The 14,674-nt window shown below is 40.5% G+C and overlaps 1 protein-coding gene across 1 annotated transcript in view; it reads right to left on the bottom strand.

Moving 5' to 3' along the window:
* The window catches only part of slc1a1 (solute carrier family 1 member 1), a 122,939-nt gene that overhangs the window by 4,560 nt on the left and 103,705 nt on the right, over window positions 1–14,674 (bottom strand). The window contains exons 8-14 of the mRNA XM_048594403.1: window positions 14,325–14,367; window positions 11,617–11,703; window positions 7,969–8,153; window positions 6,250–6,357; window positions 3,565–3,687; window positions 2,442–2,636; window positions 1,039–1,173 (exon numbers count right to left, since the gene is read on the bottom strand). Of these exons, the coding sequence (XP_048450360.1) occupies window positions 1,039–1,173; window positions 2,442–2,636; window positions 3,565–3,687; window positions 6,250–6,357; window positions 7,969–8,153; window positions 11,617–11,703; window positions 14,325–14,367 (876 nt within the window). The remainder of the gene's footprint in view (window positions 1–1,038; window positions 1,174–2,441; window positions 2,637–3,564; window positions 3,688–6,249; window positions 6,358–7,968; window positions 8,154–11,616; window positions 11,704–14,324; window positions 14,368–14,674) is intronic.

The raw sequence follows: 14,674 nt of genomic DNA, 5'->3' as shown, positions 1-14,674 counted from the left end.
CTGCACCTTGTTGTCTCAGATTCTCCAGCATCTGCAGTTCCTACTATCTCTCATCCTTCTTCAGAAGGGTCTGTTCTGAAGAAGAGTCATTGGACACAAAATGATGAGCCTGCGTTCTCTCCAACGATGCTGCCAGACTTGCTGAGTTTTACCAACAATTTCTGTCTTTGTGCTTACAAAACACATGTCCATTCTGCAGCCTGACTGCTATTTATGAGACCCCCACATTGTAACACTGGATTCCTTTAATTTCGTGTAAAATCTGAACCATCAGACTCTCTGCCACAGTTTGAATGGCTTTTACATAAGAGAACATAAACATAAGAGCTAGGAGCAGGAGTAGGCCGTCCGGCCCTTTGAGCCTGCTCCGCCATTCAATAAGATCATGGCTGATCTTTTCATGGACTCAGATCCACTTACCCGCGTTCTCACCGTATCCCTTAATTCTTTTATTGTTCAAAAAAAATCTACCTTATCTTTAAAAACGTTTACTGAAGTAGCGTCAACTACTCCACTGGGCAAGGAATTCCATAGATTAACAACCCTCTGGGTGAAGAAGTTCCTTGTCAATTCAGTCCTAAATCTGCTCCCTCTAATCTTGAGGCTATGCCCTCTTGTCCTAGTTTCACCTGCCAGTGGAAACATCCTCTCTACTTCTATCTTATCTATTCCCTTCATAATTTTATATGTTTCTATAAGATCCTTTTGACCTGCAATTGTGGCACAATTTATTACACCAAACTGAAACTATAAGAAAAATACTGTGAATAACATCTTGGCCACTGCATGCAATTCTCTTTTACTGAATAAAAGTCCATTATAGATCAGTTGTTAATTTTAAATCTGAGATTTTTTGTTAACCCGAGGTCCTAAGGGATATGGGCCAAAGGCAGATATATGGAGTTGGGCCACAGGTCACCTATGATATCACTGAATGGCAGAACAGGCTCAAGGGGCTGAATGGGCCCTCCTGTTCCTATGTTTCATAGTGATATTGTTTCTAAAAAGAAGGACATTTACAAAAAAATGTGCACTTACAGTAGCCAATCTACAGCCATGATCAGAGTGATGTCATGAGGAGGCAATCCAACTGCGGTAAGAACAATCACCATGGTAACCATCCCAGCTTGAGGAACCCCTGCTGCTCCAATGCTAGCTGCTGTTGCTGTAATGCTGAAAATAAACAGCTATTTTAAAGACCAATTGAGAAACACTGGTCAGACTCCACATCATTTGCTGCTTTACCTGTCATAAAAACTGTAACATACTGGACCAGTGCTCTTGTGGCACAGTGCTATTGTCCCTGCCTCTGGACCAGGAGACCTGGATACAAGTCCCATCTACTCTAGAGGTGTATAATCACTGAACAGGTTAATTAGGAAATTATCATGTTTGAATGGGTGAACTCAATGCCATATTAAGTATCTAAAGAGATGTAAATAAACAAAAAGCAGTTTAAGAGAAGTTGGGGGGGTGAAAAATCTTGTCTATTGACAGCACTCCCACTAGAATTGGCTCAGTGGGTAAATGCACAGACTGGGATGACACTGAGCACTATAAATCAGTCCATTTCCAGTTTCAAGTAGCCAGGATGGTAAACAAAAAAAAACAAAACTGCGGATGCTGGAAATCTGAAACGAAACCAGTAAATGATGGACCAACTTAACAGATCCAGCAGCATCTGTGAGAGAAAGCAGATGTTGCCAGACCTGCTGACTTTCTCCAGAGCTATGAAAGTAATAATTGGCCTGAGAATTCTAATGTTAATAGTTTTCGAGGAACTAGAGTAGGATTTGAAACTTTTAACGTTTTTTGAGTAAATATTACGTTTAAGTGAGTCGGGACCATCAAATCTCCAACTCTTTTTATTTTCTGGACAGGGGTTAGGGTAGGCCAATAGTGTTCACCTCAGAGCCCCCATACCTCTCTCTATCCATGACACCCAACCCATGAACTCCCACTGCTGTTCTTCATACTCCACAATGCTAGAATTATGGGAGTGCACTTCTGGCATGAATCACAGCCTCCGCTGTGATAGTTGGCATTCTGCGACTGTGTGTGGCAGTTTTCTCTAGGCCAGGACTTCCGATTCCAGGGAAGGTTGCCTCCAACAAATCCTGACCTTGTGTGGCCCCCTGGAGGGCCTTCCTCGAAACAATTAACACAGGTCGCTTGATGACTTTCCAGCCAGTAGATGGGACATCCCTTCTCCACCCACCAAAGATTCAGCATGACTCTCTCTTTGGTTCTGTGTCCCCTTGTGGCTTACGGATATGTTTAGAACATTGTAACTTGGCCACAATTCCTTTGTGTACTTTACATGGAATATAACTATGGAGAGAAATGGTTCAATTCAAATGGCTTATTAAACTTGATAGCACCAGTATCTTTTTAAAAGAACCAAAATCCTTACATATTGAAACCTGAGCTGGAGGTCTCACCTGATGGTGATTATTTGCCCCGCATCCAATGGATAGTCATTAAGCTGAGCAATAAATATTGCAGCAACTGCTTCATATAGAGCTGTTCCATCCATGTTTATTGTGGCACCCACTGGCAACACAAATCTGGTGATCCTTTTGTCAACTTTGTTTTTGTCCTCAGCACATCGGAATGTTACTGGCAGAGTTGCAGAACTGCATAGAGGAATGTATGTTACTACTAGAGCAAAGTTCCTTTCATTTTTAACATTTTAGCACTTTCACATTATTAGTCTCTGTTCTGGGGTTACAACACCGAAACTTCCGTGAATGACATCAAACATCTGTCTCCCCTTATCTCTACCCTCTTTCTTAAAACTCCGCATTTTGTCACAAGCATAAACAGCTGACCAGACATTTGTTCAATGACATCAATTCCAGGGCATATTGGGCTAATACTTGCATTGTTTGATTTATTGAAATGAAATAATCATTTCTGCAACACCATAATAAAAAATATGGTTTACTTAGGAAAAATGTCACAACAATCATTTATGCAAAAGATTCACTATGTCTCACTCACTCACTTTACTAGCTCCTTTTAAAGATAGAAGCGATCCTCTGGTACTTGACTCAAGTGGTCATTTCAACATGTGGCATGATATAGTGACTGTACAGACAAGCAGCATTGGTGTCTTATGCAATAGCAAGAAACTGCAACAAAGTCTTGCTGTCATTGTCCAACATCTACACACCTGCAGTTTCCAATGGGTTCACAGAGCAACAAGCAGAAACCAAGGATAACTAATATCCTTTCTGGTCTAAAGATGCTTAAAATATTTATATCACATTTACTCCTGCTGCTGAGTTGTTGAATCAGCACATAGGAATTAAACTTGCTGCCTATTTAATATCATAGTTCAGTAACAGATCGTGAAATGAATTAATTCAGTAAATCTGCAGGGACTCAGTATTTTGAATTTGAACAGGACATTACCCATTAGAATCTTAATTAAATCCTGCAGATTAAATGACTAATAAAAGTAATATTTTTCCTTCTGTGCATTCACTATAAATTCTCTTCCAAGGAAAGTCAAAGTTGATTACTGGGTTTTAGAACAATCGCTAACAGCTGTCCCGTTACCTGGATGAAATCATGACAGAAGTCAGTAATGCCTCAGCCATTCCTCCAATGAATATGAAGGGATTTTTCCGTACCACAATGAAATAGATTATGGGGAGAATAATACCACCATGGATGGCTAATCTGCCAAAGGAAATTGCAAAAAAGTTTAAAATGAATTGGATCTTAACTAACATTGCATCCAATAAAGACTAATAAAATCCTATGTAAACCCAGCCTACATAATTTAAACCAAATACCATACAGAAACTTATTGTGATTATACAATGATTATAGTATGATTTTATTTGAAGGTCTGTAATGCTGGACTTTTTATTTCTTTATTTTTCTAATTTTTTCTCCTAAGAATTTGTACTCAAGAATCTGTACCTAGGTACCTTTGTACCTAAGATGGTGCTGTAAGTGGTGACTTGTAAACTTTTCACTGAGTCATGTAAGTACATATGAGAGTAAAGCTAATTTAATTCAATTAAGAGTCTCAAAGAGTTACTCTCACTGTTTTTCTTTCATTCATTGAATATGGGCATTGTTGACTAGGATGGCTTTATCACCGTTCTTTAATTACCCAGAGGGCAGTTAGGAGTCAACTCTGCACTCACATATGGGCCAGACCAAGTAAGGATGCCAGATTTTCTTTCCTAAAGGTCATTAGTGAACCAGATGGGTTTTCACAATGATCAATTGTGGTTGTAATTGAACAGTTTTTAATTTCATATCTCACTGCCTGCCATAGTGAGGCTGAAGCCTATGTCCCATGACCGATTGCCTGTTGTCCTTGATTTCTAGTCCAGAGACATTATAGTTGTGCCACTATTTTTCCCCAATATGTACGTTCCTGCTCTCACCAACATCATGGTTTTCAGAAGATCCATTGATACACATTTAGCATCCAAAGGTACATCATTGAGTTAAGATGTACACCTGTGAAGCATCCTGAGATATATTCTCCATTAAAGACACCATATAAATTAAAGCTACCGTAAATCTCTTCCTCTAAATAATTTTTAGGGTTCTTACTTTGCTTAATATTAGTTGGAAGGTGAATGACTTTCAATGTTTCACCTTTATGCTTCTGCACACACTTCTACAAATACAGACAGAAATTACATTACAATAAAGCTCAATCTGTATCCCAAAAAGAGCATGCTTATGAATGACAATGATTATTTGACAAATACATTCATATCACATCACAGTGACCCAAACTTGGCTTGATCTTGCCAGATGTGAAAGACACAAACCCAACCCTGCCTATAACGGACCTGACGCCTATCCCCCACCAACCTGAGGAAGGGTCACTGGACCTGAAACATTAACTCTGATTTTTTCTTCACAGATGCTGCCAGACCTGCGGAGTTTTCCAGCAACTTCTGTTTTTGCTGTTGCCAAAACTGCTTCTGCTTAGTTAATATACAGACCTCAACATCAATCTTTCTGTCTATGTGTCACATATTTAACATTGGGCTTGGAGATCATGGGTCTCTTCATAATCATTCAATTGTGCCAGGTTTAATCCTGCATCAAGTCTGAAAGATACTGGTACAGATATTCTGATGGCTGGATAGTCGTTGGAGCACTGGGGAATTGAGTTGTGCATGCAGAATTCCCAGTGCTGGACTCTGTAGGAATGCCGTGTATCTGAAATCCTTCTCAAATTTCAAGATAAAGGGTTCTGACACATTTTCATTGTTAACCAGGAAAAGATAGTGGATTAAAGCTTTACTCTAACTCCTGGATATCTACACAACAGAACCTTTGACACACTACTAACCACACCCAGCACCCCCAAACACAGTTTTTGAAAAGATTTGTAGCTCGGGTTGTGGATGAGGTTGTAGACTTGCTCGCTGAGCCGGTGTGTTTGGTTGCAGACATTTCATCACTCTACTAGGTAACATCTCAGTGCACCTCCAGTGAAGCGTTGGTGTTCTGTCCCGCTTGTTATTTATATGCCTCAGTTTGCTGGGATGTTGGCATTACTTTTGGTTCTGTTTTTCAGTGGTTTATGTATTGGGTCCAGTTCAATGTGTTTGTTGATGGGAGTTCCGGTTGGAATGCCAGGCCTCCAGGAAAGCAAGGACTGTGAAAAGCATTACTTAGGCCAAACTGGAAGAAAACTGACAATAAGGATACACAAACACCAACTAGCCATCAAGAGACACGACCAATTCTCACTGGTCTCAATACACACGGACAAACAAGAACACAAATTCAACTGGGACAACTTATCCATAATAGCACAACCTGAACCCTCTCACATTTTACACTCTTACATTTCCTCACTGGCTGCCAGTATGGCTTTGGGACCTTTTATAAATGATTTGAATCTGGAAGTATAGCAGCATGCAATAAAAAGGAGGCATGTCTTGGTTTGCAATGCCACTCCAGTACAGCATGGATTTCTGCATGGTTTCCCCTAATGGACACACATGAGACACACTGGACTTGGAAATTTGGCAGGAAAAAGAATTGATGAAATGTAAGTGGGCAATCTTTTCCAACAGTAATCAACATTTCTGGACAAGTCCTCTTTGATAACTCCATAAAGAAACGTTAGTCTGTATATTTTCTTTTGAAATAACTTAATCTGGACACTATACATTAAAGGACAAATGCTTTTGTAAATTTTCAAAACTTGCTTCAGTAATTCCCAATTAAGCAATTTAAAAGCTCTGTGATACATACCCAGTCAGCACTGTTGCCATATAAAGGCCAAGCCTACGGAAAATTTCCCAGTCATCCACTCCCATTACTTTAGCAGCAATAAGAAATAATATACCTATTGGCATATACCTGAAAAGAAATCATTGACAAGCGATCAAATTAGGAAAAGCAATTTCAATTGAACATCAGTAGGTTCATTTCCAACCCTCATTTTAGAAATGATAGTTAATTTAATTTTATTTGCAGCTCAAGCACTGAAATAGGAAAGTTTGCTTTTTCAGAGTAAATCTCTACATTTTAATATTTGAAGTTTAAGTACATTAGCCAATTATTTTTCTCATTTGCACCAAACTGCAATGGCAGGAGTTAACACTTTATCCTTCACCCAACATATAGTTGATGTAAGATTTTCGCTGATGAGGAATGCTGCTACAAGAATCTGATCACAGGGACTATCATTTTTGAAAAACAGAAACAGAAATTGCTGGAAAAGCCCAGCAGGTCTGGCAAAACCTGCAGAGAGAAATCAGAGTTAATGTTTTGGGTCCACTGATCCTTCCTCAGAATTGATAGTAGCTATGAAAACCTTTTCTGAAGAAGGGTCTAGACCCGAAACGTCAGCCTTCCTGCTCCTCTGATGCTGCTTGGCCTGCTGTGTTCATCCAGCTCCACACCTTGTTATCTCAGTAGCTATGAAAGTGTTGGGTTTATATACAGAAGCACGGGTTTGGGGGTGGGGGCGGGGAGGGGTGGGGGGCAGGGGTAAGGAGTAAACGATAAGTGGGGATACAGACCAAAGAGAGAGAAGAACAGTTGGACAGACAAAAAGAGTAGATAACAATCAGCCCAGGAGAATGAATAGCTGTTATTGGGGACCGTTAGTGGCTAACAATGGGGTTGTATGTAATAGCAGACAATGTGATAACAACAACAAAAACAACGTTGCTGGTAAAGCTCAGCAGGTCTGGCAGCATCTGTGAAGGAAAAAACAGAGTTAACATTTCGGGTCTGGTGACCCTTCCTCAGAACAGATGGTGGCTGGGAAAATGTCAGTTTATATGCAGAAAATAGGGAGGGGGATGTAGGGAGAAAATGATAGGATAGAGCCTAAAGAGAGAGAAGAGCAGTTGGACAGATAAAGAGTTGATAACGATCAGGCTGGGAGGGTGGGTAGTTGTTAGTTGGGGACTGTTAGTGATTGACAATAGGGGGTGTGTAATGGCAGGCTATGTGATAAGAAGGTCTAGTGTGTGGGGTAGGGGGCTGGGACATGGGAGAGTTTAGGCCCTAAAATTATTGAACTCGATATTGAGTCCGGAGGGCTTCAGGGTCCCCAGGCAGAAAGTGAGGTGTTATTCTTCCAGCTTGCGTTGAGCTTTGCTGGAACACTGCAGCAAGCCAGAGACAGAGATGTTGGCCAGGGAACAGGGTGGTGTGTTGAAGTGACTATAACTTTTTCTTTTTACTGTGCCTCCTTAGACAATGAAAACAATGATTAACAGGGAAATGTGGGTCATGGTTAACAAAACGAGTTATGATCCCTTACTGTCCTGCATCAGTCTTTCTTGCTAGGTATATTTCTTGCATGAAGGGAAGGAAGGAATCAGAGGGTTGATTGCTGTTTACGAATCTTGTTATGGACAAGGATGAAAGCCACTCAAAGGTTGAAGTAATGGTTCCATTGATTAGGATTGTGTTGAAAGAAGGTAGAAATTAATTTTAGTGTAACATTCTACTTACCACATGACAATGCGTACAATTCTCATGGTGGCTTCATTCAATGCATCAAAGAAGTCTAGCAGGATTTTGCCTTTTTCGCCCATCTGTCCAATGACAATCCCAAATACTAGGCAGAAGACAATGAGGCCCAGTACATTTATTCCATCAGTGTATCCACCAACCACTTTGTAGTCTTTGCTCTTAGTCTATGAGGATTTCGAACAGATTAAAAATCAGAATTTTAACCTATTTGTTATTTGAATACATTGACTGACTTGCTTTCAATGAATTGCTACATTTTCTGAACATTTAAGAACACCAATGGGTCTGTACCCAGCAACTAGACCTCACAAATGAAATGCGATATTATTAAAATTTTAAAAAGGATCATGTGCACAAGACTTGGGATAGACTCTTACAGGTGTACAGTTTCATTTCAACACCAATGTTTGTAGGGATCATATCCAAGTTTTCAAGATTCAATAAAAAAAAGTGCTTGACTTTTTAATGGGGTAACTATTGAATAACTTTTAGGAAGATTAAATCCTGGGACCGAACTCTTCCTCCTCCTCACCCCAAACAGATGACATCGCTGATGACTAGGGTATCCATTATGGGATCTTCCTGTTCCATATGAGCCAGCAACTATTGTGTAAGCAAGGCAATCCTTCAGGAAATTAGCATCTTTGCTGTTTTTATTTAACAGGAATTGTTTACATCTTTCAAAAATCTCATTATTGTTGGCCACAGAGAGATTGGTGTGAAAGTGAGATGAACGATATCCCTGCATCGGCACAACAGTGGCATCACAAACTTGGCGTTGTGGGAAAGCCATCACTGGAGAGGTTGTAGGGATAGAATTTAATTGTTAGGTACAGCACGATTGACTAACTGAAATCTGTAAATTATATACTCTTGTCAAAATTCTTTGCGTGGAGTGGACTATGTGAAAGGGCAAAGATGTTGTGCCACCCTGCAGTCACATCAAGTTGCAGAATGAAGCGAGACCAAACCTTGTGAGTGTGCATTATATTCACGTTTCTGTCTTTCATAGGCCACCTCAAAATCAATGGGTCTTCCCTACTGCCAGCCCTTAACTTTAAAAAGGAAAAAGTGCCCACTAGTTTAAAGGATACTGATGTTTCGTTTCTTGCTTGTTCAGACACCTTTTTACTGAAAAAGAATTAGCTTTGTGCTTGTTTGACTTTTAATTATGGAAGATGTGAAAGCAATTCATTTCCAAGGCCTCAGTGTGTTTTCAACTGACTTAATGGAGGTTTATGAGGCTTGCTGATAAGTAGCTCGTAGCAGATGATGTTTGTTTCTGTGTATATTTGAGGGAGAGACTTCAAGGCTAAAGAAACCTTCTCTGAGGCTGCTCCCAATGCTACCCTGCCTTCAGCCAATAGGAGGCCCAGGCTGACTCATTATGCTTCACTCTACGAAGGGAATTTCCAAATTTCCGCTTTCTGCCATTCTAGAGTACAGTTGATGCATCACGCTCACCTTGTGCAGATTTGCAAAGTTCTGGGTGCACATCATGTGTGTATGGGCCCAGAGTGGGGGTGGTCAGTGGGCCTGGAGTGGGGTTGGTCAGTGGGTCCAGAGTGGGGTGGTCAGTAGGCCCGGAGCGGAGTGGGGGTGAGCAGTGGGCCTGGAGCGGAGTGGGGATGGGCAGTGGACCCGAAGCAGAGTGGGGGAGGGCAGGGGGCCCAGAGCAGAGTGGGGAGAGCCAGGGGTCCCGGAGCAGAGTGGGGGTGGTCAGTGGGCCTGGAGCAGAGTGGGTGAGGTCAGTGGGCCCGGAGCAGAGTGGGGGTGGGCAGGGGCCCAGAGCGGAATGAGGGTGGGCAGTGGGCCTGGAGTGGAGTGAGGTTGACCATCAGGGCCCAGAGCAGAGTGGGGTTGGGCAGTGGGCCCGGAGCGGAGTCGAGGTGGATTGGGCGCCTGGAGTGGAGTGGGGGTGGGCAGTGGGCCCAGAGCAGAGATGGCTGCTGGTTGGGAACCAGTAGTGCTCATGTGGTCATGTGGAAGTCTTACAGAAAGATTGCAATGTCCGTCATTTTAGCTTTATTTCTTCTTTTCCTAACTTATATTATATATATCTGTAATGTACTGTTTTCTTTTCTCTATTTTTTGACCTAAGATTTGTGCCTAGGCACATTGTACCTAAGATGGCCCTGTATGTTGGAGGCATTGTACGCTTTTCACTGTACTTCTGTTCTTTTATAATTTGCGTACATTTGACAATAAACCTAATTCTAATTCTAACTCATTGGTGCACTAACAAATGTAGCACCAGTCACTCCTGAATGTAATATTTCATGAACCCCATTGAGTTTATTAAAACAAGTAACTGAGATTGTCCAGCAAAAATCTTATTCATGTTTTCACTTCACTTCACTTTAACGCTCATCAAAATTTTTTGTGGCATGTTTTTACCACAGATATTTACATTACTGAGGGTGAAATGATAATCTTGGATTTGCAGGGGGAGAAAGATCAAAAATCAGGTTCAGTGATATACATGCATTGCACGTTGATGTAATGATAGGTTTTGTGCTGTCACTGTAGTCATATCACTGGTATGCTCATCTTTTGGCATAAGCCACAGCAGAAAATCAGGAGAAGGATTACTAAATGGGATCTGGATCATCTTTAGCTGTGAATCTGCTTATAAACTATATTCAAAATGAAAATAAGTTTTTCCTGAGTTTATGGGATCCATTTATTTTTCCTGATTTTCAGACTGTAAATAATTTTCAAAAGTAGCCTGGAGCTATACATGACAATGCAAATTTGACTGCAATGGTCCTTATTTAAAAATTAGGACATAAAGTTGTCGTTAGGAGTTGTTTCCAAGCCATCAAACAGAAGCAGTAATGTAAGGTATGCCACACATCAGGATGTCAAAGGCACCTATAACAAGGCTGATACAGTAATCACTGGGGACTACAATCTGCATACAGACTGGGTAAAACTAAATTAAGCCCTAGTGCTTTTGACAGCAAATTCCTGGAATGTACACGATAATGAAGAGGCTTCATATCTCATAATTGTTGTGGACTTGCATTTGAAGGGTTGTGGATGCCTGAATTTTAGCTTCTGTTTCTTGCTTCATTGTTTCCACCACACCTCATACTTCATGTGTCCACAGTTCACATTGTCCCTTTTTAAAAAATGCAGCTGAAAGAAAAGTGGAAACTGTGTCCCTTAGGAAACCACATAGGAACTAGGAGCAGGGTTAGGGTTAGTGTGCCTCTGGATTTAGATAATGGTGCTAGGAAACTGTAAATTTGTGTATTGATGCTGAGAATGCAAAGAGGCTCAGGCTGTTTTCTTCATTCTGATGTGCTATGTATGTTCAGAAACCTGTATCTTGAAAACACATTTCATAAAAATTGCCTGACAAATGTCACGATTTAGCTGAGTACCAAAGAAGTTATGCAACATACAGCAAATACAAAAGCAAAATACTGCCCAAGATGTAAATCTGAAAGATATAAAAAGTGATGGAAATACTTCAATCAAGAAGCATCTGGGGAGAAATGAACAGACTTAACATTTCAAGGAGAGATCATCTCATTAACTCTGTTTCTCTCTCCACAGATGCTGCATGATGTGCTGAATTTTTCCAGCAATTCTTTTTGTATTTTATATTAGTTATGTTACCTCATTCGTTTGTGTTGTCATGACAACAGTAACCATCGGGCTGGTAGCATTGTTTGTAGGTTCAATTTCTATTCGTTTGCTTTTATACTGAAAAACAAAACCAAAAGAGAGGTCATACAATAATTTTGAATTAAATCAATCAAGTTATGTACAGCAAATCAACACAGTTCTTTAATAAAAACTATCGAAAGGTAACTCAAGCAGATATGAAACATTTTAAGGGGAAGGGATGAATGCTGGTGTTTGGATAGTTTTGAAAATACTGTGTATGTCTCCTGTAACTGATAAGTTATCAGGCATGTGTGACGTGAGGTGGTATATTCTCAACATAGTTCTTAGTGGCCATAGCAAAAAAATTGACAAGGTAACAATCTTCCATGTGATGGCACAGAATGGCTTTTCAGAGATTGGAACCCAGTCTTATTTTTGCAGCACTAAGTTTTGCAATGCATCTGTCTGCAGCATTGCTGGTTCTTAGATGTATAAAATGCCATTTGCTTCAGCACAAAAGTCTTTCAAGGGAACACGACAGTTTTGTCAAATCAATGAGAATGTTGACTCCTGGCAGCCCACAGAACCGAATGACTGGTGGGATAAAATATTTTGACATGCTACAGCAACACCACTGGAGAGGACTTTTGGATAAAAGCCTTGGGAGGGCAGATCTTTGTTGAAAATAATCATTTTGGAAACATCAAGAAATATTTTTACAATTTTTTATGTGAGTAAATTCCCCCATTGTGAAATTTACACCAATGGAAAAATTTATGCCGGCTAATATGATGGAGACACAGATTTTATTTTCTCCTCTCTGCTGTGAAAGATCGAAGTGAAACACAATTAGAATCTTAAGTTTGAGAAAATGTTCCCTGATTTTGCCCCTTAAGCCTTAAAGAATGACTTTAGAATAATGCCATTGAGCGGCAACTTTTTGTCGTACACTTGAAGACCCAAAATGCCTTATTTGTACACTACTTCCAATTCTCCCCTCCTTATCCAGGAAACTAGATGGTGCATATTCTCAGCATGTAAGTCAGAGCAGCTACCTGGTGGCTGCTTTTCCCAACCACCAGACACTTGCTTCTTGGTAACAATATCTTTGCTAGTGGAATGGCCATCATCTTTCTTGACTCTTCATTCACACATATTGGCATTGGCAAATAGCCAGCCTCCCCACATCCCTTTGCCTCTATCAGACCAACTAACACACTACTTCAGCCCATCAACATGTTTAAAGTGGCACTCAGGGACACCTACAACCTGTGTGGTTCTGCCAGGTCATTTTGTGCATTTTATACATCTCCATCTTATAACATTCAGCTTGCTTTCTTAGCACTCACTCACTTTGTGCTACTTGCAGACGAGCAGGCACTGTAAATGGCACATAGTTTCTTTTAGAGCACACTCACTGATTTCATTAGGGACTAATGACATATCAGCCTGTGCGTGGCTGGTATTGATTACAAGGTACACAAAGTGCTCTCTTCCAGGCTGCCAAACTCTGTGGCTTGTATTTGCTGTTTAGCTCAGAGGGAGAGACAGGCAGCTTGTTTTAGTGGGAAGCACTGAATGTTCAAAGAGGTGGACAGGTGGCTCTACGCTCTGTCAAGGTCACACCTGTAGCAAGTGCCAGCAGTTTACACATTGTTTGTTTTCAATCAAAGTGGCTGTATGTGAAATTCAAAAGAGACCTCTCCTTAGTGGAGTGAAGGGGGACCACAGTCAGACAGAAACTACCACCACAGTTAAAGAGCTCATCCGATTTCAGTCCAGGGGATTGGTCATGGTCAGTCAGGTTATTGGTCTTAGCAGAGCCTAGACCCTAGAAACCGAGTGGGTCTGGTTCTGATCAAAAGGACCGTGATGTACGTTGAGGAGAAGTATTTCTTTTCTGAAGAAGGGTCTAGACCCGAAATGTCAGCCTTCCTGCTCCTCTGATGTTGCTTGGCCTGCTGTGTTCATCCAGCTCTGCACCTTGTTATCTCAGACTCCAGCATCTGCAGTTCTTACTATCTCTCAGGCATTTTGTAAGTTTTCCTCCTTCTCTATCCCCCGCTATCTGTCTAAGAGCTGTCCCAACTTCAGCCAGGATGGTAGTGTTCATAACATGGTGTCGTCAGGCAGAGAAGGATCAGGTCTGCTGATTTCCCCATCCAGGAGCAAGTTTTTCCCTTCTTGGTTTGAAATACTGCAAGCTTTGGGATTACAGGCAGGGGAAGGTGGACAGTAGTGGGGAGGGATGGCTATAAGAATTCCAAGCAGTAGCAGCAGCAGGCTAGGACTTGAAAGTGCACAAGTCGTTCTATGACTGTATTTATTAGGTAAATTTGTTTCAGCTTTCCAAATAAATCAAACCTTACTAATTCTGTATGAGAGTGGTAATTGTGTATTAAGGAACACAACGTAAGAATACAACAACTTTAATATTGTCTCAGCTAGGAATAATATTTAAAAGACACTTGAATGAATATAGAATTAGCACATTTATTTAGCTGATACAGAATTTTCTGATTTTATTCCTGGCATATTGTTTTATTTGAAGCTATGGCGGAGTTGTTTTTGTGATTAGCAATATTTTATATGAAGGTAACTTTTGATTTTGGATCATTGTCTAGGAGTCGTGTTAAACAAAAGCAAATACAATTAATCTAAACTCTGTAAATGGCTGAACTGAGATTTTTATGTAGAGAGAACAAGAACTTAATTACCTGTTGAAAGCTAGCCTGTACCAAGTTTTCTGGGAATGCATTCCTGTGTGAAAAGAAAACATTAGTTATGAGAATTCTTCAGATAAATGCATGTGTGGAACAAATGTCCATCCAAATTTGATAATCTTGTATTGACTATATTTTTTTCAAAATGGTTTCAGTACAAGCTAATACTACTTATAACTGACTACTATCAGTCTAATATCTGGCTGTTATAATGGGCTATTCTTTCTTCCAACTATCTCATTATATTTCCTGTCAACATACATCACGGTCCTTTTGATCAGAACCAGACCCACTCGGTTTCAGAGATAGTAGGAACTGCAGATGTTGGAAAATCTGAGATAACA

The sequence above is a fragment of the Rhincodon typus genome, chromosome 3 (assembly GCF_021869965.1).
Source record: "Rhincodon typus isolate 14 chromosome 3, sRhiTyp1.1, whole genome shotgun sequence".
NCBI classification, from domain to species: domain Eukaryota; kingdom Metazoa; phylum Chordata; class Chondrichthyes; order Orectolobiformes; family Rhincodontidae; genus Rhincodon; species Rhincodon typus.
The sequence above is the reverse complement of the archived record's forward strand: the minus strand, read 5'-3'. Positions and strand labels throughout refer to the sequence as shown.